This window comes from Agelaius phoeniceus, chromosome 3 (assembly GCF_051311805.1).
Source record: "Agelaius phoeniceus isolate bAgePho1 chromosome 3, bAgePho1.hap1, whole genome shotgun sequence".
Taxonomy (NCBI): domain Eukaryota; kingdom Metazoa; phylum Chordata; class Aves; order Passeriformes; family Icteridae; genus Agelaius; species Agelaius phoeniceus.
Window position 1 is genome coordinate 85,293,975 of NC_135267.1, and position 26,673 is coordinate 85,320,647.

A 26,673-nucleotide genomic window follows, 5' to 3' on the forward strand; every position below is an offset into this window, starting at 1 on the left:
TACAGGCAGGAGGTGCTGAAGCAGTGACTGTGGGATGTTGTGCTGCTGCCCTGATCACAGTCCTTGTAAAAAGTATGTCTGTTTAACAATAAAATTAACTCCTCTTCTGTGAGAACCTCACTGTCAGCACCAAGGTAGAAAAGAAATGCTTTGTACCCTTTGGGAACTCTTCTGCCTCTTTCTGACCACAAGTCTGTGAAGGCTGAGGGGGGAGTGTGGGGTCAGAGAGGCTCCTAGCTGCTACAGGGCAGAAGTCCAGAAAGGCTCCTTGTTCCAAAGCCTTAGGGATGTAGCATTTGCCCTGTGTTTTACGTCAGCTGTAAGGGACAGAGCGTGCAGGCTCCCCTGCAAACTTGTGGTATGCATCACTGTACTCAGCCCAGGACACTCTCCTAAGGGCCAGAGAGAAGTCTTGACCACTTGGAGTTTGCTTGAGGGGTAACTTTGGTGCCAGTTGTGATGAACTGATGCTTCTCACCCACAGGGAGGCCTATGCCAATTGCACTGTCCTGGAGGCCCGTCCCTGCTATGATGTTGCCCGGCTGATGTTCCTCGATGCAGAGAGGTAACCTCTATTTTTGGAAAAGGCAGAGTGGGCTGGTGTTCCTGATACCCCCTCAAGTCTGGTGCCACAGAGCTTTTATGAGTCACCCTCTTTCTTTCCTTTCTTTCTTCTCTTCCACTCTCGTGTTTCAGGAAGAAAGCTGAGCGTGGACGAATCTACTTCACCAACCTGCAGAGCAAGGACAACACCCCATCCATGATCAACCCCAAGCCCTGTGGCCACCTGTGCTGCTGTGCCATCAGGGGCTGTGAGGAGGTAGGGGAGTGTTAGAGATGTTGGGCAGAAGTGGGGTGTCCCGTGGCTTGGGTCCCCAGATCATCTCTCCTCTGACCTCTGTCCTCCTGCTCAGGTGGAGGCCATTGAGTATTATACCAAGCTGGAGGAGAAGCTCAAAGATGACTACAAGCGGGAGAAGGAGAAGGTTAATGAAAAGCCTCTGGGGATGGCCTTTGTCACCTTCCACAATGAGACCATCACAGCCATGTGAGTGCAGATGGTCCCACCCTCCCCAAGAAGGTGACTTGTCCCGGCCTTTGCTTTAAATCAGAACAGCAGCACTAAGGCATCCCCTCGGCTTGTGCCTGCCAGCCTTTTGTGTCAGCATGTCCTTCTTTCTCTGTCCAGAATCCTCAAAGATTTCAACGCTTGTAAGTGCCAGGGCTGTGCGTGCCGTGGGGAGCCCAGAGCCTCCTCCTGCAGTGAGTCCCTCCATGTCTCCAACTGGACCGTCAGTTATGCTCCTGACCCACAGAACATCTACTGGTGAGCAGCTCTGTAGGGTTCAGTGGCCCTGCCAGTGGGAAAGAGGTGCACCCTCCCTTTCTCCCTCTCCATCTGCTCCTCCAATAACTGAGTTGTTCCTGTTGAAGCCCAGCCTGACTGAGCTGGAGGTCTGATCTGACTGGGAGGGGGAAAGCCTTGGGCTGGCACCTGAAGTGCTGTTCACCAGGCCGGGCTGTGGTGTGCATGCAAAGCCCCGCACCTGGTATTCTGCCCTTCCCACAACCATCCTGATGTCCTGTGCAGCCATCCTGATATCCTCTCTCTCTCTCCCAGGGAACACCTCTCCATCCGGGGCTTTATATGGTGGATCCGCTGCTTTGTGATTAATGTGGTCCTCTTCATCCTTCTCTTCTTTCTCACCACTCCTGCTATCATCATCACCACTATGGACAAGTTCAATGTAACCAAGCCTGTGGAGTACCTCAATGTAAGGACTTTGGAGACAGGTGCAGGGTGGGTAACACAGGAACCACCCCAAGGCACAACATCCCCTGCAAAGCTGGGGATAGGGAGAAAGATTGTCATTGTTCCCTGGGTCCTGTCAGCCTGACCATGAGGGAGGTGCTGAGCCTGGACAGGGTGCAGTGGCAGTCACAGTGCTGTGGCCTTGGCATCAGCAGAGGCAGCTGTACCTTTGGCTGGCACAAGAGCTGGTTCACCATGTAACGTGATTTCTTCTCTGCCTTGTTGCAGAACCCAATCATCACCCAGTTCTTCCCCACCCTGCTGCTGTGGTGCTTCTCTGCTCTTCTGCCCACCATTGTATACTACTCTGCCTTCTTCGAAGCACACTGGACCAGGTAAGGACAGCCAGCACCTCTTCTTATCTTCTTAGTGAGCTTATTGGCTGCTGGATGCTTCTCACTACATAAAGCTATGGGCTGGATCTTTCTGCTTGAACTTCTGTCTTCCATTCCAGCATGGTGTTATGTTGCACCTCTTGGGCACCTGGGGACTGCTGTGGACAGTTGTCCTGCCAGTCTTTAGCTGCTGTTGTGCAGCGTGGTTGTCTGAGCAGAGCTTGACAGGTCTACAAGAAGAAGAAAGCTGGGAGGAGTTGGGGCTGGTCACTATGAGAAATGCTAGTAGCAAGGGAAGTCTTGGCTCAGGTGAGCAGGCAGGGGTGGTGTGCCTGTACCATGTGTAAGATGTAGCAGTTCCAAGGGAAAATCATTTTAGTTGCTCTGGCTTCTGGCCACGGGGAAGGCATTTGAAATGCAGAGCACTAGAAGCCTGCTGCTTGTGAGGCACGTTCTCCACAGGACACTCAATGTAACCTTTGTTTTCTGGTCTGTGTTGCAGGGACTGGTGGGGAGGGTGTCACCAGCTCTCAGGATTGCAGGTCAGGGAAGATGATTGCAGAGCCCATGAGACAAGGGGAAAGGAACGGAGACCCGATAACAGATTTCAAATATGCTGGAGGGAAAGGGGATGTGTACTAGGAATGGACAGGGTGGGATTTAGATTAGACATTGGGAAGCGCTTACTGATGGAAAGCCATTGGAAGCACAGTTTCCAATGGTGACTGGTGGGGTGAAAGGTTAACAGCCTCTCTGTCCTCAGGTCTGGAGAGAACAGGACAACCATGCACAAGTGTTACACCTTCCTCATCTTCATGGTCTTGCTGCTGCCATCTCTGGGCCTGAGCAGGTAGGAGTTGTGGGAAGGGTAGGCAGGTACAAAGATGTGGAGCACAGAAGGGGTTGAGATGCACGCCTGATTCTTCTCTTCTTTTTACAACATCCTTTCCTCACTGAACTGGTGCCCTGGCCACCATCCCCTTGGGAGACTGGTATTTAATTTTAGTTGAGGGAGAGCAGACCAGACCATACATGACTGGGTCTCTAGGACTTTACTGACTCAATCTGCAGATTGACATGTGCCATGATGTTACAAATAAAGCAGCAAAATTTGACATGGTAGATGAGTACATGTGAAAAGTCTGCTTGACATTTGCTGGTGAAGGAGGCATTCTCCACCTCTGTGCTCAGTGTGCAGTCCAAATTTTGCACAAAACTAGTGAATTCTTCCTTTAAGCCAGAACTTGAATATGTTATGCTGCTTGGCTGGGTGGGATAGTTTGGTACAGAAGTGCTCATCTCTTTGGGTGTATGCCTCAAATCTTCCTGCAGTTTATAAATTGCCCTGTAGGAAACACTGATGCATCACCTGGCAGCCATTGGTGTGGGCTCTAGTGCTGAACAGGGGCCAAGTAGGGGAACAGTGTGAGGAAGAAAAATATGGGGAGTGGATGGGGGGCAGGGAACTTTAACTGTGCTACTTCATTCTTTACACATTGTGGGGGCAGGGATCTTTAAGATCCCACCTAAATTCCATATTTGAGATACAACCCCTCAGTGGTGATGTCAGACAAATCTAGAGAATAAGACAAACCATCTGATAGTGGCAGAAGAATAGTCCTTCATCCCACTGGGTGACTACATGTTTGCAACAGAGATTTAAAAGGCCTTGTTGCATGTAAATTTGCATCTTGGGGAGTTGAATGCTCTCAGAATGTTTGCATTTTGACCACAAAAGAGACCATGCTTTCCTGAGGAGTCAATCCTTCTACTGTTGCCTGTTGAGCTCTGCACTCCACCAGTGTCAAAGGATTGTATAGTTTTATATTGAAAAATCAAAATGGAGAAAAATGGGATTTGTTTCTTCTAAGGGATTTTTTTAAATCTCTTGTTGGAGGGTACCTTGTACATAACCAATTTCTTCTGTAGAGTCAGTCATCTGTTCCTTACATGGATGTTGTGCCCAAACAGAGGAGAGAGGAAAAATACTGATAGGATCAGAGTAAAGGGATAAAAACATACATGAATAGGAAGCTTTAAATCCCTTTTTGAGTGTTGCATTGTTTTGTTCCATTTTATTTTTTCCCAATGTCCAGTTTACATAATTGCTGGTGACACACTCCACAGGGAGCAACACAGTCTATGGTCAGAGCTTTGGATCCTCCTAGAGCAGCTTCTACATATGTGCATTTCTGTCTGTTGCTGCTTCTGATGGTTCACCTTTTCTTCTTGCCTTCTTCACCCACAGCTTGGATGTCTTTTTCCGCTGGTTGTTTGACAAAAAATTCCTTGCTGAAGCTACCGTACGATTTGAGTAAGTGGCGTTGAGCAGAAAGGCTTTGTTTACAATGGGAGGAGGTTCTTGTTGGCATCCAGAGGTTATGGGGACTCCCAGCTGCTGCCCTGCAAGGAGGGAGCACCCCTTGCAGCCTGCTCTTGCTGCCTCTCCCCAGGTGTGTGTTCCTGCCTGACAATGGGGCTTTCTTTGTCAACTACGTTATCGCCTCCGCCTTCATCGGGAACGCCATGGACCTGCTGCGCATCCCTGGTTTGCTCATGTACATGATACGCCTCTGCCTGGCCCGCTCGGCGGCCGAGCGGAGGAACGTCAAACGAGTATGTAGCGGGGCTGAGGGATGGGTTGTGGCCGCACCCAGGGAGGGGAGCGCTGCAGTGGGGCCCTGATGGGGCTCGCCCGGTGCTGTGCATAGAGCTGGGTGTGTTGCATATACCCACTCAGCTCTCAAGGTCCTCCTGCTGATGGGTCTCCGTTCCCTCCTGCAGCACCAGGCCTACGAGTTCCAGTTTGGGGCTGCTTACGCCTGGATGATGTGTGTCTTCACTGTAGTCATGACATACAGCATCACCTGCCCCATCATTGTCCCTTTTGGTAAGCGATACCCCTCTGCCTCCCTGTGCCAGAGATGGAGGGGAGGCAAGAAGGCTGATGTGGGAGAGATATTCCATCTCAGTCCAGCAAAGAGGCTGATGCCCCCACTCGTCTGGGTTTCTTCTTCTCCCAGGGCTCATGTACATGCTGCTGAAGCACCTGGTGGACCGGTACAACCTGTATTATGCTTACCTGCCTGCCAAGCTGGACAAGAAGATCCATTCAGGGGCTGTGAATCAGGTAGTGGCAGCCCCCATCCTCTGCCTCTTCTGGCTTCTCTTCTTCTCCACAGTGCGCACAGGTGAGCACTGGGCTGGGATGCCAGCCCTTAGCCTCCTACTGAGCCACTTCCCTGGCCAGGCTCTGATCCTGGCAGCCTCCAGCCACAGAGCATGGTTACGGTCCTTTTGACACTGACACTTTGGTTGTCCTTTGCCTCAGGGTTCCTGGCCCCCACTTCCATGTTCACCTTTGTGGTCCTCGTGATCACCATTGTGATCTGCCTGTGTCACGTCTGCTTTGGGCACTTCAAATACCTCAGCGCTCACAACTACAAGGTGAGGCAGTATGGCTGGCTGCAGGACCCTTCTCCTTGGTAGCACAGCTCAACCACAAAGCAGCAGGAGCACTGAGCGGTCCCAGCCTGCTCTTCAGCAGAGCCTGTCAACCCTGACTTCACAGAGGGGATGGATAGTCCTGAGGCTGTCTCTGCTGCCTGTATATTGCTGAGGTGGGACTGCAAATATGTTGCCCTGGCAGTCTCAATTTCTCCTTTTCTCTCCAGATTGACCACACAGAAGTGGATGCCATAGACAACAGGCAGAATGGGAGACCTGCCACCAATCTGCCAGCTCCCAAATCAGCTGTGAGTCACTATCCCCACTTCTGTGCCCTGGCACATTCCTTGCCTGAGTTTGGAAAGGGGGAGGTAACTCCCTGTCTGAGTACCTCACTCCTCACTTTTCATTTTTCTGAGTCAGCACCTGGATCCTCCCAGTGAGGGTGGGAGGCAACTGCTGGGCACTGTGCCCCTCACCTGCTTTCGGTGAAGTGTAACCCCCACACACACACCTCTTTCCCGCTGCTCCTCAGATGCTGTGCATTTACTTTCCATCTCTCTTTCGGCTGGGACGGTGAATCCAGCCGGGTCAGTCTCCCTTCTCATTCTGCATCTTTGCACGCTTGCACGCCAGCAGAGGCTGTCACCCACCAGGCTTGTCCTAGTGCCAACACAAAGGCATCTCTGTGGACATTGCCTTGAAGGCCATGGAAGTGTTTTGGGGACTCTCCTCTCCCCTGTCCAACGTTCTGAGACCCCCCAGAGTCAGTTTTTGGAGCTTCACCTTGGCTCAGCTGGCTCACTCCAACTGCTTCCTTCCACAAGTTTTTTGTAGTGGGGATCTATGGAGGGCTGCAGAGATGGGGTAAAGCAGAGCCTCCTGCTTCCTCAGGAGAGCAGGGCTGGGGTGTACACATGTAATCTGGGCTCCCTCCTAGGTTCCAGACAGCTAAGAGAGCAACATTTTGCCAAAAGGAGAATCCTTATAAGAGGCAGGCAGAGCTTTAAGACACATCTACTAGCCAAAAAGGAAGTGCTGTCTTCCAGTTCACATGGGCTCCAAAGAGCCTGAGAAGCCACATTTGTTCCTGGCCCAGATGCCCTGTCCCAGGCTGCTGGGGATTGAAACACATCCAGTGTTTCAGGGCCAAGTCCCACTCCTGGTATACCCTTTCCTGGTATATTCCATGGAGTCTGGACTCTTCCTTGCCCTCCCAGCATATCCCCACGCTCAGCCTCATGCATGGTGCTTAGTGTGTTGTGCTCTGCTTCCTGGAGAAGTTCCCTAGGCTCACGTGTGTTTCTGCTCTCTGCCTGCCCCTTGCCTGCCCCTGACAGAAGTACATCGCCCAAGTGCTGCAGGACTCCTCGCCGGAGGGCGAAGTAACAGAGTCGGAGGAGCAGGGATCGCAGGATGAGGAGCTCATCAACGCAGACGGCATGAATGACACAGATTTCCAGTCGTGTGAGGACAGCCTGATAGAGAATGAGATCCACCAGTAGGGACCTCAAAGGGCGGGAGGGGAAGGAGGCCCAGGAGCAGGGCAGGCTGTGCGCACGGAGACCTGGGAAGAGGCGCCTGAGGGTGCTGGCTGCTGCCCTCGCCCTCCCGCCCCCAGGGCTGCTGCCTTCAGTGAGGGCAGGGGCCCTGCTGCAAGCTCTCCATCTCCCTACCCCTCCACCCCTGCGCCAGCCCGGCTGCTCGGCAGGCATGCTCTTTACTAGCTACCTTCTTCAAAGCATCCCTGGACCCCAGACTCCCAGAGGCTGGGGAGGAGGGGGCCATAACCCCCGCGGTGCTGCCCTGGACCTGCAGGGAGGAGGAAAGCTGGGTGCTTTGTGGGAAGGGGCATAAGGGGAACATTTGGGGTCTTCTGAGCAGGCAACTGTATCCCCTGTCTTTCTGGTGAGAAACACTAATAATTTATTAGATTTACAGGAAGGTGATGAATGAAAAATTTCAGTCAGTTTATTGGAAACCCCACCCAGAGTGGGGTTGGCTTTTGTTGCACCTTCTCCCTGTGCCTGCCTGTGCCCTTTCTCAACTGCTTCCAGCATTCAGTTGGTGTGGCATCCCAGGAGCTGGTCCAGGCCCAGGGGTGGGGACAGGCTTCCCCCTCACCACAGGGATGGTGACAGTGACCCTGACTTTGTGTCAAGGGTGGCATCACACCAGGGAAGGGGCACTGGGTTGACATGAGCTAGATAGGCCCTCGCAGGGTGAGGGGTGCTGAGGGCATTTCTCGTGAGCAGGAGGAGGCGCAGGCAGCCTCTCCCCCAGGTCCTGTTCCCTCCTCTCCCAGGGGCACAGGCAGGGGTTTGCAGCATCATTTAAAGTGGCATTTTTCTTTGCACATTTTACTCCCCTTTCAAACAAATCAACCTGACCCCCATGTGGTACTGCAGCCCCCCTTCTGCTGCCCTGTGTCTGAACAGCAGGTTCAGGCTTGGGGGTGGGGAGGCTGTGTGGGGGTCTCCTGGGTGCTAGGGAGAGGGGAGAAAGGGTCTCAGGCTACAGGCCCTCAACACCCTGCTAGATCAGCACTGCCTCGTTGCAATGAGGCCCTATGGGCTTCCTTCCCTGAGCTGCTGCAGGGTCTTCCCCCAGCTGAGGTGGTGAGAGAGGGAGGGAGCCCTGGGAGAGCAGTCCCTAGGAGCTGTCTCCAGCCAAGACCACCACCTTCAGGAGCATGAAAGCCTCATAAGACTGTGCTGACTTTCTTCACCTGCCCTGATTGGTGTAGGCTCCCCTGCCACCACCCAGCCTGAGAGGGGGGTTGTTCCTCTCCTACCTCTTGCTCTTGCCCCCTCCCTGTTGATAGCTGTGTCCCAGAGGCAGGCAGGGAACAGCATGGGTGGGAGAGGTGACTGGAGCCCCTGGCACATGGAAGGACTGACCCCGTTTAAAGACATTTTGTGAGGTTGTTTCTGGTCAGTATCAGTTGCCCTCAATTGCTTCCCCCCTCCCCTTGTGTAAAATGTAAAGGAAAATAATAAATCCCTCTGCTATTTAGCTATATTTATTTCCCTCAAACCCTGCCACCATCCTGTTTGGTGCTCATTGCGGACACTATCACCCTCCCTTTGCCTGTCATCTGTGGGTGCTGTACCAGCTCCCTGAGGCTGTACCCTGAGGGCCAGGTGAAAGGGGATGGTCATTTACCTTTTCAATCACCCATGCTGGCCCAGGAGCTCCAAGCACTTTAATCGACCAGAACAAATGAACTGTCAGCCCTGCCCACCTCAGCTGCCAGGAACGGTGGTCACATCTTACGGCTTTTCTCCCCTGTGCCTTCCACTAGAGGAAGGGAACCAGACCCACAGAGAGCACGTTGGGGGCTGCTCCAGGGAGGACATAGCTGCCTTTCCTACAAGAACGCTATAGGAATCCCAGGCCTGGAGAAAAGGGTGAATGGAACAGAAGAGGTGTGGGTCTTCAGTGCATGGGGAGGGCAGGTCACACCAGCTTCCAGGGCTCAGCTGGGGCTGGAGCACACATGGGTGTGAAGGGGCATGGTGAGAGTCGCCCGTCCCTTCCAGGTAGCGGCCAGGAATGAAATGAGCATGTGAGCTGAGAGTTCCCGGTCCACTTGCAGGCTGGGGCAGGGGTGATGTTGATCCTGCTTCCCTTCTCACACCCACCTACTGCCCTTGCTCCTGGTCCAGCAGGTGGGCTGGGATGCCATGGTCTCTGTAGGTACGGCCGTGCTCTGGGGCTGCCTCTGTGGCTGGCGGGGCCCTACCCACAGAGAGCTGTGTGTTCTGAGTGGCACTGTCTGTGTAGAGATGTGTATAATACCCTGTATATATTTGTGTACAAAAGAAAAAAGGAAAAAAAGGAGCTATTGTTTGCAGTCTTTTCTTTGTGGAGTGGGCTGGGGGCGGGACCTGGGAGGAGAGGACCCCAGCTGCTGCAGGGCTGCAGGAGCATGCGTGCTGCAAAAGGCGAGGTGGGGAGTAGTGTGAGCACAAGCCCTGCCCTCCTGCCCGCAGCTCAGCCACGGCTCACAGGCTCTCGCAGCATGAATGGCTTTCCCTCTGACTTACAGAAGCATCAGGGACTTTGCTGCTAAGAGCAGGTAGATGGGGAGCTGTGTATACTAAGGCTGCAATGGAAGAAGATGGTTTGGAAATTATGTGGTAGTGGAATTTCACTGGTAACCATATGCCGCATGTCAGCCCACCCCTACTGTTCCAATAGCAAGTTACACAGCCTCTCCTGCACTATCCATTCCAAACCTGGACACCTGGTTTGGGTGGACAGCTACAGCCTTTGGGAACACGTGGGGCATGCTAAACCCGTGGAGCACAGAGCAGCACTTTCCCAAAACATGATGCTGCTCATGTGTCAGCTGTGCCCTGAGTGCTGAGAGCGACAGCAAGCAGCCAGCCCCCAGGATGCTCCCTGCTGCTCCCTATGCAGGCTGGATCTGGCATGCTTCCCAGGAGCCTGCTGCATGCTGTGCTCCTTATGTTGTGCACAGTGGCCGTTGCTTGGAGGGAGGCACAATGGAGAGGCGAGGCCTGGCATGGGCTGCCCAGAGATGGACAAGTGACCCCAGCTTCATCCCCGCCTCTCTGTGATCGTGTGCCAGCAGTGCAGCACCGGCAGGGGACAAAAGACCCTCCTGCCCACAGCTAAAGGACAAGGGAAGAGGCAATGCCAGAGAACAAAAAAACTGAAGACAGAAAGAAGAACTGTGCCTGCTGCCAAGCCCCTGCAGCCATCAGTGTAAAAAGGAAAGTTTGAGGGAAGGAAACAGAAATTGCAGAGAGATTTTGCAGGTGTTTTAGGGAAACGGCTTCCAAGCATAAGAGGAAGGACATGGGACAGCCTTTGTGACAGGATTATTGAGAAGCTGTCTCCTGTCCCAGGAGAGGAATCTGTGAAAGCAGCTTTGGAGGCCACTGAAGGGTAAAAAGGCAGGAGCTGAACAGGACAACAGCACCACAGGGATGGGCACAAACCCAAAGCAGGAACAAGCCCTGGCCCTACAGGCCTCTTGCTCTTTGAAAGCACAGTGCTGCCTGCAGTTCCTGCAGAGCTAAATAATGTCCCCCTTATGCAGGGACCTCCATATGTTTCCAGCCTGTGGCAAACCTGCCTGGGAAAAAGATGGAGCAGTCCTTGCAACAGCCCAGAGCAGGGCACCCCAAGGCTGCCTCTGCACTAGGATGGGAACAAGCAGAACAAGCTGCCTGTAACAGAATCCCTGTGTATAGGGACAGGGCAGCTCCAGTGGGTGCTGGCCAGGACTGGACTGCTCCTTTGTGCCTGCAGCAGCAGGACCATGCTACAGCTGGTTTAAACGTTTGGGTTGCCTTTCCCTCAGGCAAGGGACATGGCTTCTGGCCCCATGTGCAACCTGCTCCCTGCTTAGGAAGGATTTACCCCCGGGGCGAGGTGGGGTGAGGTAGAAAGCAGGTGCCCTGTGAGGCCTGGGCTCCCACAGCTCAATGCCAGTGCTGCAGTGGGTCTGTATGGGCACAGCCTCCCCAGCTGCAAACAGGTACCTGGGAAGGAGAGGGAGCTCCAAGGCTGGTGACACCCTTTAGGTTCACCCTGTTCAGCCCTGGCACCAAAAGAATGGCAATACAGAGCCTCTGTCCTGGGATGGGGCTGGCCTGACCTGAGCTGCTCATGCCAGGCCAGGCCCTGTCAGATATGCTGGGCTAAGGCACACCAGGCCAAGCTGTGCCAATCCATGCTGGGCCATGCCATGCCAGCCAAAGCCATGTTGAGCTACGCAGGGCTCCAGCGTACGGTGCCAAGCCCTGTGTGGCCATGCCCGCTGGTAACAGCACCACCCAGCATTGCTGCACCATGAGTCACGGAGGGCACGCAGGGGCAGCCCCGGTGGGGCTGTGAAAAGCCCCAGGGCAGTGGGACCTGCCCGGGGAGGGCCCTGCCGGCACCCAGCAGCGAGGGGCAGCTGGGGATGGGGGGTGCCAGCCGGGGCACGCAGGGAGCCCGGGGCAGCTGGAGGTGCCGGTGTTGACCCTGACCACCTGGAGCACTGATTGAGGTGCTGCGGGCACAGTCCCCGCAGGCAAGAGGGAAGGGAGAAGGGACACAACAGTCTGGGATATGCGGCGGCACCACCGTACTCAGCCGTGGCACCGGAAGGTCAGTAAGTCTTGGAGACAAAGGTGCAGTACAGAGCTTCACCCAGCTACGCTGGGCTCCTGGAAGTGTGGAGCAGTCACCCTCAAATCCATTCCTAGAGGAAAGTTGCTTCCTCTTTTCCTTCCAGCCCCGGTTTCCGTGTGGACCCAACCCTTTCCTCAGAACAATGGTGGAAGGAGCACGCCCATCCCGGCGGAACCCCTCCATCCCTGGGAGCTGGGAGAGTGTGACAGCAGACAGACCTCACCATCAGCCTGGATCTATAATCCCCTCCCAGTGTCTGTAAACTGTCACTGCTCCTTTAATTCCCCCTCCCACTGCCCTCCCGGCTTTGCTCGTACATCCTGCCCGCCGAAACTCCACCTTCCGCGGGGCTGTACTGAGCCGGGCTGAGCTGGGCTGGGCCGGGCCGAGCCGTAGCGGGCAGGGCGGTGGCGGCAGCAGCAGCTTCCGTAAGTCCATCCCCCCCCCCATCCTCCCCCTTGTCCGACCCCCAGCTTGGGGTTAAGCACCGGGGGGGAGCCCGTTGCCGGGTCCGTCCGTCTCCCCCTCACCGGCTGCTTCCTCTGTTTTCTAAGCTTATCTAGGCATGCCTACCCCTCCCATCCCTTTCTGTCTGCGGGGATTTTTGCATTACCTAACGCATCCGCAGAGACCCAGAGGCTTCCCAGTCGGGGCGGCGAGTAAACTGAATACCGCAACCTCCCGGGATGCGCTGCCGACCCCAAAGCCAAGCCCGCATCCGTCAAAGGGATGCGGTAACATAAAGGGGAGACTGTGGGAAACGAAGATCTTTTTCATCTGGAGGGCTGGAAAGGGCCCGAGAGCTGCTTGGGCACTGTGGGATGCCATGGGCGGCTGTGATGCCTTGCCCCGAGCTGAGTATGCGGCAGGATACCGTGTGTCAGGGCTGATTTTGAGGAAGGGAACTCCCCACTTCCGTTGATTTGCAAGAGCAGCTGGCAAGGCAGAGGTCTGCAAAGATTTTTGGCTAGACTTCAACAATGATGCTGCCCAAGGGTTTGCAGTATGAGCTTAAGTGCACAAGGTGCCAGGGACCCTGCAGGAACCAGTGTGTCTTTTTGCTCCCACCTGGGAGGGATCGGAAGTGCCTCGGGTACTGGAAAGCATCATATTGGAGTTGGATGTCACCTGTGGTGGAAAACTGCCCTGGGGGCTTGGCTTGTCTCATCACACCCCTTCCTTCTCCGTGGAGGACCTGCAGTGTCCCTCAGCATAAGCCTGGGGAGGTGTCAGTAGCTGACCCCATTGCTTTAGAGACCCATGTGGTTCCTCTCCCGTTCTGGGGTCTGAAATGCTTTCCTTTGCTCTGCGCTTGCGTGACCTCCGTCTGCACTGAGCACAGCCTGCCCGAGTATTTTGAGCCACAGAGCTAAGAATAACTCATACAGTGCCCGTGTCTGCAGAGAGCTCCCCATGTCCGCAGCCATGTCCCGTGCTGGTAGGTAGAGTGGGAAAAAGGGTGCAGGGAACCTGGCAGGGGCTATGGCTAGGGGAAGTTCCCTGGCCACTGGCAGGTTGTGGTGTAAGTGCCGGGGAGGTGGTGAGGTGGGATCTGGAGGCAGTCTGGGCAGCTGTACTTGGGATCCCTCCTCCCTCAGGGCCCCTCTGTTCTGGGAAGTGTCTGGGACTGGAGAAGCCATCCTGCCAGCTCTGCAGGCACCGAGTGCCTTGCCACTGGGAGAGGCTGCCCGGGTGCGGCTGTGGGGCAGGAGTCATAGGAGGAGCTCCATAGATTTGGGACCATCATAGAGGAGAGAAGGGCTGGCGCTTCCCTGGAGAAGGGTAGTGGGTTTAGAGCATCCCAGAGCAGGCAGAGTCATGGGAAAGGGTCATTTTTTTCTTCTGAAAAGCTTCTGGCTAGGACAGCCACATGGGTTAGCAGCCAAATTTATGCCCTATGTATGTGCCAGGAGCTTACACCCTATTCACTGTTGCCTTCCCTTTAGCTGTCACAGCCCTTCAGGACAAGGAAAGCCGCCTCTTTGGAGCCAGGCTGTGTCCTGCTCCCCAGGGATAGGGTACTGGGGAAGGAGTGGGCCAGCACTGGCATTCCAGTTTGCTGCTCTGAGTGGGTTGCTGGCTCCTGGCTTATTTACCCAAGGACTACACTTTCTCACATGAGGAAACCTCTGAAGTATTCGGGACCAGCCCAGCCAAGCAGGAGCTGAGATTGCTGGGGAGTGGGGCAGGATGAGCCGCAGATGCCAGTGGGCTGGGGGTGGTGGCACCTGCCCCATGGCCCTGCTGCAGGTGACACTGCTTGCTTGGAGGCTTGGAGCAGCCGGTGCCAGAGGCCCCTTGCAGCCTGGGCGGTGCTGTGGGTGTGAGTGCTGGCTGCTGCCGTGGTGCCTGGACAGGGCTGAGGGCAGCTGGACGCCAGGAGGGGAGCAGGGACTTGCCCACCGCAGCGGGCGCGGTGGGGCAGGGCTGCGGGACCAGACATGCCTGGCAGCTGTGTCAAGCTGGTTCGGAGCTCCTGGCCGTGAGCTGCTGGTCAGAGCCCCGGGAGGACGGCCAGGGCAGGGAGAGGTGCGGGATGGGGGCTCTGCGGTGTCTGTCCTGCCCCGCTCTCCTGGTGCCGGGGTGCCCCGCTGAATTCCGCAGTCCCTTCCCGGTATCTCCCTGCAGGCTGCTCCTCTGGCGGTCTACGAGCTTTGAGTCATCCTCCCTTTCCTCCCTGTGTGTGTGTGTGCCGTCCCGCCTCTTCCTTCTCTGTCCTTCTCTGGCCCCATAGCTAGAAGTGTCTGCTGGGCTCCTCCCTACCCGGCCCTATTGACTCAGTGCTCAGGCAGCCGGGCCAGCTTTCGGAGAAGAGGGAAAAGGACAGGGAGAGGCCCCTGGGGGTGGGAGAAGCTGCAGGCAGCCGTTGACGCCCTCCCGACCGAGGCGGGTGAGGAGGAGCCGGGACGAGGGAAGAACCCGGAAAGCTGCGCCGGGAGGAGAGGCTGACGAGGTTGGAAAGCGTCTGAAATTCCTCCGGGCTCAGCCTTTTGGCTTAGCGGGGACAGGACAGGACCCATGACCTAGGTGCTGGGGGCTGCCTCCTCCCAGCCCGCCCTCAATGCTGCTTTGCCCCCTTGGTGTCCCCTAAAGACAGCAGGGCTGCAACAGCCAGGCTGGAGGACAGGGCTCAGGACGGGGCTGCTGCTGGGGATGGGGTCTGGGAGGTTCTCCTGGTGTGTGTGTGCCCACCCCGGGGTGCTCTGGTGTCACTGGGCTCACTGCACCAGGCATTGCTGCTGGAGAAGGTTCCTGGTGTGGGAGTGGTGGGGAACTGGGGATTCAGCCTCCAAGCCTGGCTCTGTGTGATGGCTGAAATCCCCAGGGGAGAGCAAGGTAGCAGCCGTGCCTCAGGGTGGCCGTGCCTGTTCTGTTGCAGGGAGTGGAGCGGAAGGCAGCGGTGCTCGTGCCGAGCTATGATGCCCTTTGGCGGGATGGCTGCTCGCGTGGAGAGAGACCGCCTGAGAGCCGAGGGGCTTGGCCAGCACCACAACGCCATCAAGTACCTCAACCAGGACTATGAGGCCCTCAAGCAGCAGTGCATTGAGAGTGGCACCCTCTTCAGGGATCCCCAGTTCCCAGCTGGCCCAACTGCCCTTGGATTCAAGGAGCTGGGGCCACACTCCAGCAAGACACGGGGAGTGGAGTGGAAGCGTCCGTCGGTGAGTGCTGGGCTTGCTTCTTCTCAGGTTGGGCTGGCGTCTCTGTCCTGTATGTCTGCACTGATGTGTTGTGCTGAGCTGCAGACTGGCCTTGCTGGCACCCCTCAGTGCTCCAAATCCCTGGAGTGCTGCAGAGCCACTTTCCCAAGGGCCCAGGGCCGTTCCCTATGAGTGTCTGCTCAGAAAAGCATTGTGTCTAGCAGGCACTGCTTCCTCTGGGCAGCAGACTGTGGGCTTCAAAAGAAGGTGGGTTGTGTTCTTGCTCCTAGGTGCCATGGCATGGATGTGTCACCCTCAGTACCTGGGGCTTTTGAGAGTGCATATCCCCTGGTGCCGTGAGGGCGAGGGGAATCTCATCCAGCCTTGTCCTCCCATGGATACAGCAAATCTTGCCTTGCCTGGGGGTGATGGCCTTGGGGTTGCAGTCAAGGAGCCTTTCCTAGCAGAGGGCAGGTGGGGTACATCTCACAGGGACCATATACCATTTCTCTGGAGTCAGAGCTGCAGTGGGTGCCAGCCCTGCTAAAGCCCAGGCCCTGCCAAGATCCAGCAGCAGCATCTGATTCTGTCCTTCTGCAGGAATTAGTGGATGACCCTCAGTTCATCGTTGGCGGTGCTACCCGGACAGACATCTGCCAGGGGGCTCTTGGTGAGTGCTGAAGGTTTGTCCCTGGACCTTGGTCCAGGCAGCAGTGACTGGGGAGGGTTGGGTGGCCCTTTCCAGTCAGTGAGGTGGAAACTGCAAGTCAGGGGGCATCCTGTGCCTCCTGGTAGCTCTAGGTTAAAGCTCCACAAAAATGAGTTGATGTGTGCACAGCTTGACCGTGCTGAGATCAGTGGAGATTCTGGGTGCATCCATGCCTCACACATCCTGACAACAATGCCAGGAGCTGCTCCAAAGAGCTCTCTGCTTTGGCAAATGTGAGGGATGGCAGCTGCATGACAATAACAAACTGAGGTGGTGGTGGTGGTGACAAAATGCTTGCTAACGAATGTGGTGTGGCAGAAGGGTATGGAGAGGTGTACAAGTGATGACTTGTCTTTTCTCCAGGGTGTCTTCCAAGGCGAGGGCACTGAGGCAAGGAGAGAAGTGTGAATGGGCTGGGTAGGCTAGCAGAGTTGAACCACAGCTGGGATTTTGTGGTCATCAGAAACAGATCCTGGTACCACAGACAGTGTTGTCCTGACTGAGAGCAAGTAGGGCACTTGATTGGGAGTATTGTATACCTTAGCACATTTAGCATGCTGTTTTCAGGGCTGAATACATTTAATATACCCAGTAATTAGGACAAACTTGAGGTGGCAACTGGAGTGCATAACAGCCCAAAGCACTGTGGTAGTGTTCACTTGGTCATTAAAACCTCGGAAATGGCATTTTGTCAAACCACAGCCCAGTTACAGGTTATCCAGGCTCGAGGCTAAGGTGTGAAAGGCTTCAAAGGTAAAAGAGAAAAGAGAATCAAGTCAAAGAATTTAAAGCACAGTGGCCTGGAGCAGCACTTGTGGTTAAGATCACTCGGAAGGAAAAGTGCGGTGGCATTGCTTTTAATTTGAGAAGTTGGGGCAGCAGCATGAAACCGCTCACTTGCTAAAATGGGTTTTTACATGCAAAGTGTAATTCTGCTGCAGAACTGCTGTCTGAGATATGGAGGGCAGTCGAATGAGTTACAGGAGGGTCCAGATAAATGGCTGCAGGAGGGGGCTGTTGATGCTGACTGTGTGTGGTGGTCTGGACACAGGCTCCAGGTGAGGGAGGAACATTCCCTGCTGCCGTGAGCTAATACTTCTCTCTGTGGGCAGGCTGAGCAAACCTGAACCCCTGAGTTCTTGCTTGATGGACCTTGTTTGGTTTTTCCATGGACTTTTTGAGCTGGGTAGCCACAAACATTTGCAAAGAGAGCACACCATGGGCTCCTAAACATGCATCACCTACCCTCCCAGCTAGGGAGGTGATGGGTACTCATACCAGCTTCCTCTCCTTCCCCAGGTGACTGCTGGCTGCTGGCTGCCATTGGCTCCCTCACGCTCAATGAGGAGCTCCTGCACCGCGTGGTGCCCCATGGACAGAGCTTCCAGGAGGACTACGCTGGCATCTTTCACTTCCAGGTGGGCTGGGAGCTTTTGGCCCTCCGCAGCTGGTGGGCTGTGGCAGAAGCGAGGGTGGTGGGCTGAGGCCATCCCTCTGGGGTTGGGATGATGCCATGTGATGCTCTGAGCTCACCCCACTCCCTCCTCACCCCCCAGATCTGGCAGTTTGGCGAGTGGGTGGACGTGGTGGTGGATGACCTGCTGCCCACCAAGGATGGGGAGCTTCTGTTTGTGCACTCGGCAGAGTGCACCGAGTTCTGGAGCGCTCTGCTGGAGAAGGCCTATGCCAAGTGGGTATCCCCGTGGTGGGCATGTGGGCGGACATGTATGGGGTGGGGGGGTGGAGGGAAGGGAGTCTCCTGTGTTGCTGGCCCTGCCTGTGCTGGGTGTCAGGGCAGCTGCAGTGTGCTACCTGCCTGTCTCCTCACACACCCCTCAGGCTGAACGGCTGCTACGAGTCGCTCTCGGGGGGCAGCACCACCGAGGGCTTCGAGGACTTCACGGGCGGCGTGGCAGAGATGTACGACCTGAAGCGGCCGCCGCGCAACATGGCCCACATCATCCGCAAGGCGCTGGAGAGGGGCTCCCTGCTGGGCTGCTCCATCGACGTGAGTGACCTGCTGGGATGAGCCAGGGCCCTGCCACAGCGCTGGCCACAGCGAGGCCTCACAGCCAAGGCTGTGTCAGCAGCCCCCTCACTGGGACACCGGGTCAAGGTTACTTCTTTGCCCTCCTACCACAGCTCCCTTTCCAGAGCCAGTGTGGCAGCCCTGCGGCACAACACGTGGCTCCTTTGGATGGAGCGGGATTGTTCATCTCCAGTGCAGGACAAGGCACTGCCTATAACTCTGGCCATGTTTTGCATCAGCAAATTACCTGGAGCGGGGTTTTTAAATTCTGAAGTTGGGATCATTCCTTGATGGATCTTTGGTGTGCTAAGGAAGCTGTCTTTAAATTGTCCACAACTAGCAATCTTTGAGCACAGGGAGCAGCTGCTACTTCTCTTGGCTGGAGCAGCGCAAAGCAAGGAGAATTCTCCACACAGTGGAGGGAAGGGATAGGGATAAGACTATATGAATGCAGTCCTATTGACTTGAGCATTACACATTCTCCTCAGATCACAAGTGCCTTTGATATGGAAGCAGTGACCTTCAAGAAGCTGGTGAAGGGCCACGCCTATTCTGTGACGGCCTTCAGAGATGTGAGTCACCTAGGTTAGACTTTAATAGCAATATCAGCCTGGCCAGTGGCATGGGCTCCAACTCTCGTGTCTGGTGTCTGGCAGGTGAACTACCGGGGTCAGCAGGAGCAACTCATCCGCATCAGGAACCCCTGGGGTCAGGTGGAGTGGACTGGAGCCTGGAGTGATGGGTAAGCAGGACAGAAGGGATGGCAGTCTCGCTCTGTCAGGCAGCAAGCGCTGCACACACAGCAGTCAAGCACGGGGCAGTGCTGAGGGGAAGCTCACAGTGTGCAGAGCCCTTTGCATCAGAAAGAGAGGAGTTGAGGGCCTGTTCTGAATTGCTCTCAGGAGTCCTTATCTAATTGTCTCTCCTGCTATTCCAGTTCCTCTGAGTGGAACAACATTGACCCTGATGAGAGGGAAGAGCTGCAGCTGAAGATGGAAGATGGAGAGTTCTGGTGAGTGCTGGAGCAAAGTGCTGCTCTATTTCAGCAGCCTGTCCAAGAAGGAGCAGAGGAGCCAGGGAGAGATCCTGCAGTCATGCTTCACCTGAAACGCATGACCTACCTTTATGAGCTGGCTTCCCAGCACTGGAGAGCTTGCCAGCATTTTCTCATCTGATCTAGTTAATAATTTTCCTCCCTCGAAGGAAATTCAGGCCAACTAAATGCAAAATAAACATGTAGGAAGAGTAAACATCCCTTCTTACCCAAACCCAGCACAAGGCTTTAAATAAACTATAACTGTTTAGGGTAAAAGATTTTAGTGCCACTTAATTCTCCTAAAATGTTAGCTGGGTCCAGAGCTAGTTGTTCTCTCCTCCCTCCCCACAGCAGTGCCCTGGCCTCAGCCCCTCCTTGCCTCCCACAGGATGTCTTTCCGGGACTTCATGAGGGAGTTCTCCAGGCTCGAGATCTGCAACCTGACCCCCGATGCCCTCACCAAGGACGAGCTCAGCAGGTGGCACACACAGGTGTTTGAGGGCACCTGGCGCCGGGGGAGCACTGCTGGGGGCTGCAGGAATCACCCAGGTACCTCTGGCCTCCACACCTGTGCTCCTGGCAGCGTGATGGAACCAGGCGTCTCATCCATGCATCCCCTTCCTCCCAGCCACATTCTGGATCAACCCCCAGTTTAAAATCAAGTTGCTGGAAGAAGATGATGACCCTGGGGATGATGAGGTGGCCTGCAGCTTCCTGGTGGCTCTGATGCAGAAGCACCGGCGGCGGGAGCGGCGCGTGGGAGGTGACATGCACACCATCGGCTTTGCTGTCTACGAGGTAACCACTGCCCGCCCCCAGGCTCCTTCTTTGGGACAGGCTCAGCCCTGCCAGTCCCACCTCAACCCCAGTCCTCAAGAAAATCTTTCCCACCAGCTTTGGCCAGCTGTGGGCTAATGTCCCCCATCCTGTGCTCTCTGCAGCTATAAGGGATGGGGCAGTTACTGGGATTCTGATTTTTTCCCCTTTTCTCTCCTATCTGCAGGTTCCTGAGGAGGTACGTGCTGAGCTGTCAGAGCCTACCCCATCTTGGAGGGAAGCACAAGACTGGGCAAAAATGGATTGATGCATCCAGTGGCATGGGAGCTCCACAGCACTGGCTGTGGCTAGTGTGCCAGTGGGAGCTGGGCACCTCCATGTGGGAGGGAGGGATGACTCCTACTGGATGGGCAGGGCAGAGCTGTCCTACCTGATGGGGCTGGCGCTGGTCCCACCACTCCCTGTGGGTGCTTCCCATTGTGGTCCACAAGCACATTCCTTCCCCCAGGCCCAGGGCATGCAGAATGTGCACTTGAAGAAGGACTTCTTCCTGCGAAACCAGTCCCGGGCACGGTCTGAGACCTTCATCAACCTGCGGGAGGTGAGCAACCAGATCCGGCTGCCCCCCGGCGAGTACATTGTGGTGCCCTCCACCTTCGAGCCGCACAAGGAGGCCGACTTCGTGCTGCGGGTCTTCACCGAGAAGCAGTCGGACACAGCGTGAGTCCTGGCCCCCTGGGAGGGACACCCTGCGTCTGTCAGGTGTCCCCCCCTGCACCTTGCCAGCTCCCTGCTGGCTTGGGAGCCCACTCATCACTTTGTTTTCCCCTTTCTGCCCCAGGGAGCTGGATGAGGAGATCTCGGCAGATCTGGCAGATGAGGTAGGAGCCGCCACTTTGGATTGGCTGGTGCTGAGGCTCTGGCACTTGGGAGGGGGAGCCTGGGATGTCAGTGTGGCTGGAGAGGGGCTGGCAAGGTTGGGGTGATGGAGGTGTAGCAGTTAACAAAGAAGAGAAAAACAAAGAAGAGCTTCTTTTCCAATTGGCATTTATTGAGCCTGGAAGGCAGGGCAGAGCCTGGGTTTGACCACTAACCTCTTCTTTCTGGTTTGCATCACCCCAGGAGGAAATAACTGAGGATGACATAGAGGACAGCTTCAAGAACATGTTCCAGCAGCTGGCAGGGGAGGTGGGTATGGCTGTGCTAAGCTCTGGAAAGCCCTCTGGGGAGGGGAGGGGACAGGACTGAACCCCTGGCTGTGACAGTTCCAGCTCACCCCACCTCACTCAGTCCCATCCTGCAGTCAAGTCCATCTTTGCTGTGGCTCAGCCCAGCTGCCTGCAGGGATGGTGTGATGATAGGGGCAGATTTGGGGAAGAGCACCCAGCTGTGACTAAAACTCTTCTGAGTTTTAGTCACAGCTGAGTGCTCTTCCCCAAACCTGCCCCATCATCACACCATCACACCTACATTACAAGAAATGTAATGGCATCCTCATGTTTTGTGACTAAGGCAGAGATGTTTAGGCAGGAGGGGGACAATGGCCACAAGTGGGGTTGAGAGCAGGCAAGGGGTGATCCTAACTCTGCTTCTGCTCCAGGACATGGAAATCAGCGTCTTTGAGCTTCGGACTATTCTGAACAGAGTCATCGCAAGACGTAAGCACTCCTCTTCCTACCCCTGCTCCCTGCAGCCCAGGTTGCTCAGCAGTTTGGGTTTTGGTGCATGTGCTTAACCTCCTCCTTATTCCTCAGACAAAGATCTGAAAACGGATGGGTTCAGCCTGGACTCCTGCCGCAACATGATCAACCTGATGGATGTATCCTCCTGGTGCTGTGGGCCAGGGCTGGTTTTTGTGGGCTCAGCCTGCAAGAAACAAGAATTGTCTCTTGGAGCTGGGGTTTGGCTCTCCAGCAGTGCTGAAGCTGTTTAAATGGAGGAAGAAAGGAAGGGTCCTTATTGGCTTCAGGGCCACCTGCCCTACACTCTTCAACTGCAGCAGCAGGTTTTTTGGCAAGAGCCATCACTTCCCCTGCTTGCTTGGGCCTTGGCTCTGCCACCAAAAGCCCAGCACGGTCCCACCCCATGCCTTCTACTTTCACCTCCAGGAGGAAGTTCCTGTGTTTCACTTCCTTAGCCTGATGTGCTGTTGTGCCACCCAGCCTTTGAGGTACCCCTCAAAGGAAACAAGGACTGTTGGGTTTCTTTCCTCCAAACCATCCTGTCCAGCTGTTGTGGATGAGTCAAGTGACAGGAGCCATGGCCAGTGTCCTGCTTGTACAAGGACATGCAGCTGGGGAGTCAGGCAAGGAGCACCTCTGAGCCCTTCTCCAGCCTGGCCCTACAACATTCCTTTTTGCTGCAGGCCAGCCCAGCTTTGGTCCAAGGACAGCACAGCCATGTGCTTCCTACAGCAGCATCACAGCTGCTCCCAAGGAGTGGCATGGCTGCTAGTTCAAGTCTTACCCTTTCCTTGTTGGGTTGCAGGCTCTTATTTTGTTGATGCTGCAGGATAGAGGGGAAGGTTGGGGGAAAAAATTGGACAGGCTGAGTGTGTCCAGGCTTTTCTCACCTCCTGTGGCTGGGATCTGGTAGCTTTGCCTTTGTACCCCCCTACCTTTCCTGGCTGCTTTGACCTCCTTGACCCTCTGCCCCCCAGAAAGACGGCAGTGCCCGCCTTGGGCTGGTGGAGTTCCAGATCCTGTGGAACAAGATCCGGAGCTGGCTGGTGAGGAGGAGAGGGGGCATGGTGCACTGCACAGGGGTAGCACCCCTCCTGAGGCAGCAAGGAGGGGGTACAGCCAGCCTGGAGGCCACAGGAGAGCCCTCCCTTCATGTCCCCTGTGATGTTTTTGCAGACGATCTATCGCCAGTACGACCTGGACAAGTCAGGCACCATGAGCTCCTACGAGATGCGCATGGCTCTGGAGTCAGCAGGTAGGTCTGGAGATGGATGGGACTGGGCTGGAGGCTGGGGAGGGGGCTCCTGCTGTCAGAGTCCTGTCCTAAACAGCAGGAGAAGAGTGTGACCAGCTTGTATTTCGTGCTTGAAGCCAACCAACCTGTTGCAGTGAGATGTGGCCCCTGTATGCACCAGGCTTTCTGCATCACAGCTGTGCCAAGTGTTGGAGCCTCAGAGTTAGAGAGGCACACAAGATGGTCCCAGCCTCTGTCCTGCTCTGGCCTGCAGAATCCCATCCTGGCAAAGCAGAGGCTGGGGTGGATCAGTGAGCTAATTAGTCATATATGGCTGCAGGGAGAGCATCCCCTCTTCCTACTGAGGCTGGACACATGCCCTTCCTTGGGCACTGGGTTGCTGGACCCTTTGTGTGCATGGACTTTCACAACTACACCCTGCTCTGCTGCCTCCCCGGGGGGCTGACTGCTCTCTGCCTTGCAGGTTTCAAGCTGAACAACAAGCTGCATCAGGTGGTGGTGGCGCGCTATGCAGACAGTGACATGGGCGTGGACTTTGATAACTTTGTCTGCTGCCTCCTGAAGCTGGAGACCATGTTCAGTGAGTGATGGCCCTGGGGCAAGCAGGGAGGGCAGGAACAGGGAGATGTGTTGCTCACTTTGCTTGTGTCCCTGCAGGGTTCTTCCGTAGCATGGACCCTGAAGGCACTGGCACTGCTGTCATGAACCTTTCTGAGGTGAGAGTTCAGCCCAGTGAAAACTGGGGTGGGAAACAAGGGGACATGGCATTAGGGCGAATGGGGCACCTGGGGTGGGTGGTAGAAAGCCCTCCAGCCCCCTGGGTAGGGAAAGAACCCATAAAAGATCAAGGTGAGTAAACAGGACTGCTGCAGGCTCTGTGTTTCATGGAGGGCTGTTAAAATTGATTCATGAGGACATCAAAAATGGACCCTGCTCATTCCTTCTCCCTCTCTGTCCCAGTGGCTGCTGCTGACGATGTGTGGCTAGGAGTTACAACAGATCTGCTGCAGCTGGGACACCCCGATGGGCCAGGTCCACTCCAAGTGCCTCCCCTTGGATCTATGGATACAGGATACTCTTCCCCCCTTGCTCCATCCTACGCTGAGCCACCAGCCCTGCCTCCCAGCAAGCCTCACACCATCTTCTCCAGTGGACCAGGGGTCAAGGCAGGCAGGGGATTCCCTTCTCCTCTTCTGGGCTGGGCTTCTTTCCACATGCCCTTGCTCCCTCTCACCCCAGAACAGGAGGAGGGCGAGCAGCACGGGGTACCTGTGAGTCCCTGCATGCTGGCAGGCTGGGGGCCAGCTGCAGAGCAGGGAGGGGCAGCTGCTGGGGCACCAGGGGAAGGACACTGGTATCACCTGCTCTAGTGCTGAGCCACCCCTCCAGCACGCATTGCCTGTCTGCACCCACACCTGGCAGCAGCAGCACATACTGCCTTGCTTAGGCAGCAGGTTCCCAAGGGAGCCACAGTGGCCTTCTGGGAGGAGGGATGGCCACACTGGATATTATGAAGCCCTTGCACCATACTTAGCACTCCTAAGCATGACCAAAGCGCGGAGCCTACTGGCTCCTTTCTGCGTGGCCTTCAACACATCCCTTCCACCTCCATGCCCTAAGTGCTGGCCTAAGGCCAGCACTGGCTCAAGCTCTACAGCTCAAGCACTGAATGTTTTGGGGCTCCTCCATCATGTGAACACATGCAACCCTGTATTGCAGCACTGAAGCTCCTCTTGTCCATGCAGGCACAGCCGTGCCATCACTGTCACAGCAGCCTGGCCTCCCCTCCCATCCCTGGGAGCTCCTGGGACATCTGCTGCCCTTGGTCATGGCCCACAGCAGGGCTAGGGGGTACAGCACCCAAGAGGCAATGCCTTCCTCCAGAGAGCAGGGTGTGGTGGTTTATGGGGGTCTTCGGCACAAAGTTGGGGTTTTTTCTCCCAATCCCTCATCCTCCCATACTGTACCACTCTCCTCCTATCTTGGGCTCCTTTGCCCAGAGCAGATGAACTCCAGTGCCAACATATTTGCACTTCTCTGTGCTACTCCATTTCCCTCACCTTCTCCTGGGGTGATGGGGTGGCTCCAGCCTGGCAGTGGGCGAGGGCCCGTCCCCTGCCCTGTAGAGGCAGGCAGGCAGTTTGCTCCCCCAGACCCCTGTTGTCACTGGAGGATGCAGTGACCTGCAGCAATAACCACTGCTGCCTGCCTGGCAGCTCTGCTTCCTCACCCTGCTCACTGTGCTCTCCAGGAATAAACAGATCTGTTAGACCTGTGCTCTGGGAGGTCTCTTGGGGTCTGTTAGACCTGTGCTCTGGGAGGTCTCCTGGGATCTGTTAGACCTGTGCTCTGGGAGGTCTCCTGGGATCTGTTAGACCTGTGCTCTGGGAGGTCTCTTGGGGTCTGCGTCCTCCCTCTGCTCGCCATGGGCTGGTGCAGAGCCAAGCCCAGGTCACTTGGCTGCTTGCCCAGCCTGGGGCACAGGTGGAGCAGCACCATCAGGGCAGGTCTTGCTGTGGGGCTGGAGACATCCACATTCCCTGGGACTTTACAAACCTTGCCTCTTCCTTTGCACGGGTGTCTCAACGCTTCCACCTGGGGTAGCCCCACTTAAGAGAGAGGGAAGGGAGCACTGCTCTTCAGGAAAGGGGTCTTGTGGAGGCTGGGGAGGGGAAAGAGGATAGGATGGAGTTAACTATGGAGCTGGTGGAAGTGGAGGACAGCCTGGAACTCTGGACCCTGGAGAGGGACCAAAAGAGGTTTATTTCTTCCCTGGGTTCAGCCTGTGGGAAGTGAATGTTTTCCCCTGCTCCCTTTGAGATCATGCCAGTTATAGCTAGAAGGAGAAGCCTTCCACAAAAATGAGAGTGGAGTGCTGGATGGTGGGGCTTTTCACAATGTGGCTCAGAGCAGGACTGCTGTCAGTGCATCCTGCTCCTTGCTCACACTCCAGAAGGACATTGCAGCCTGGATGCCCCAGGGGTGCTCAGCATTTGTAAGAGGAGTGACCTTGTGTACTTTATCCATCTCAATATCCCTTATATGGGTGTCCTTTGGACCAGCCTAGCTCTCTGGGACCAGCATCCCCACAGTGGGGCAGCACCAGTTCTGGGCCAAGCCAGCCTGGCTCAGAGCACAGACAGGAGCTGAGGTGTGCTGGCAGGAGGAGCCAGCCCCCCAGTGCCTCACAAGGCTGCCCTCTCCTGCAGAGGCTCCCCAGGGCTGGATGCAGGTGGGCTACTTGTGCTTGTCTCTTGACTACCGGTGAGCTGAGCTGCCTCCCTGTGGGCTGGGAGTACCTTAGGGCTTGCCAGCCCAGGCTTCCTGCTCCTCCATGCAATCCCAAATCCCCTGCAAAACAAGGCTCAGGTGAGACACAACGGGGTGCAGGCAGGCAGAGCTGTCCCAGCTGCAGGGCCTCATCACAGACACAGAGGCCCAATTATAGGGCATGGTGACACCCTGGCTTTGGGATGACAGGTGCCCCTGGCGTAGCCTTACCAGAAGCCTCCTCCCTCCCTCCCTCCCTCCCTCTGGGTGCCAGCTGGCAGATCCCTTCCCTCCCCAGCCCTGGCAGCTGGCAGGACAGTATCAGCAGGGGGTTGGCAGGTGGGGGCTTCCCCAGCTAATGCCACTAAAAGTAGCCTGGCTCATCCCCCTCGTTGCAAAGGGAGCAAGAAAGATGCCCAGCAGACCTTAAACCCTGAGGTGAGCTGAGTAGCAAGGGGGCCAGGTGTGACCAGACCTGCTCTTGGCTTTGGGTTTCTCTTGGCACAGGCACTAGCCAGCACTTCTG

The 26,673-nt window shown here is 55.9% G+C and overlaps 2 protein-coding genes across 4 annotated transcripts in view; both read left to right on the forward strand.

The window, feature by feature from the left end:
* TMEM63B (transmembrane protein 63B) overlaps window positions 1-9,438 on the forward strand; it is a 48,977-nt gene extending 39,539 nt beyond the window's left edge. For both annotated transcript variants that reach the window (XM_054629165.2, XM_077175780.1), the window contains exons 11-24: window positions 485-565; window positions 697-820; window positions 915-1,048; window positions 1,190-1,327; window positions 1,622-1,775; window positions 2,042-2,148; window positions 2,912-2,998; window positions 4,397-4,462; window positions 4,602-4,764; window positions 4,933-5,038; window positions 5,172-5,339; window positions 5,480-5,595; window positions 5,823-5,903; window positions 6,936-9,438. In XM_054629165.2, coding sequence (XP_054485140.1) covers window positions 485-565; window positions 697-820; window positions 915-1,048; window positions 1,190-1,327; window positions 1,622-1,775; window positions 2,042-2,148; window positions 2,912-2,998; window positions 4,397-4,462; window positions 4,602-4,764; window positions 4,933-5,038; window positions 5,172-5,339; window positions 5,480-5,595; window positions 5,823-5,903; window positions 6,936-7,100 — 1,690 coding nt within the window. In that variant the 3' untranslated portion in view covers window positions 7,101-9,438. The remainder of the gene's footprint in view (window positions 1-484; window positions 566-696; window positions 821-914; window positions 1,049-1,189; window positions 1,328-1,621; window positions 1,776-2,041; window positions 2,149-2,911; window positions 2,999-4,396; window positions 4,463-4,601; window positions 4,765-4,932; window positions 5,039-5,171; window positions 5,340-5,479; window positions 5,596-5,822; window positions 5,904-6,935) is intronic.
* Window positions 9,439-12,031: 2,593 nt separating this feature from the next.
* Window positions 12,032-25,153, forward strand: CAPN11 (calpain 11). Of its 2 annotated transcripts, none has more exons than XM_054629769.2 (22): window positions 12,032-12,176; window positions 15,128-15,410; window positions 15,990-16,059; window positions 17,398-17,516; window positions 17,655-17,788; window positions 17,938-18,106; window positions 18,616-18,699; window positions 18,784-18,869; window positions 19,065-19,139; window positions 19,552-19,712; window positions 19,792-19,961; window positions 20,167-20,178; window positions 20,449-20,660; window positions 20,782-20,821; window positions 21,063-21,128; window positions 21,541-21,598; window positions 21,695-21,759; window positions 22,600-22,668; window positions 22,799-22,877; window positions 23,341-23,457; window positions 23,535-23,593; window positions 23,838-25,153. In XM_054629769.2, exons 2-22 carry the CDS (start codon window positions 15,165-15,167, stop codon window positions 23,862-23,864), a joined length of 2,118 nt encoding a protein of 705 aa, XP_054485744.1. In that variant the 5' UTR covers window positions 12,032-12,176; window positions 15,128-15,164; the 3' UTR covers window positions 23,865-25,153. The 2 variants fall into 2 exon arrangements, with proteins under 2 accessions (XP_054485744.1, XP_077031906.1); XM_077175791.1 differs by lacking the exon at window positions 12,032-12,176 and adding an exon at window positions 13,071-13,186.
* The last annotated feature ends 1,520 nt before the right edge of the window (window positions 25,154-26,673 follow it).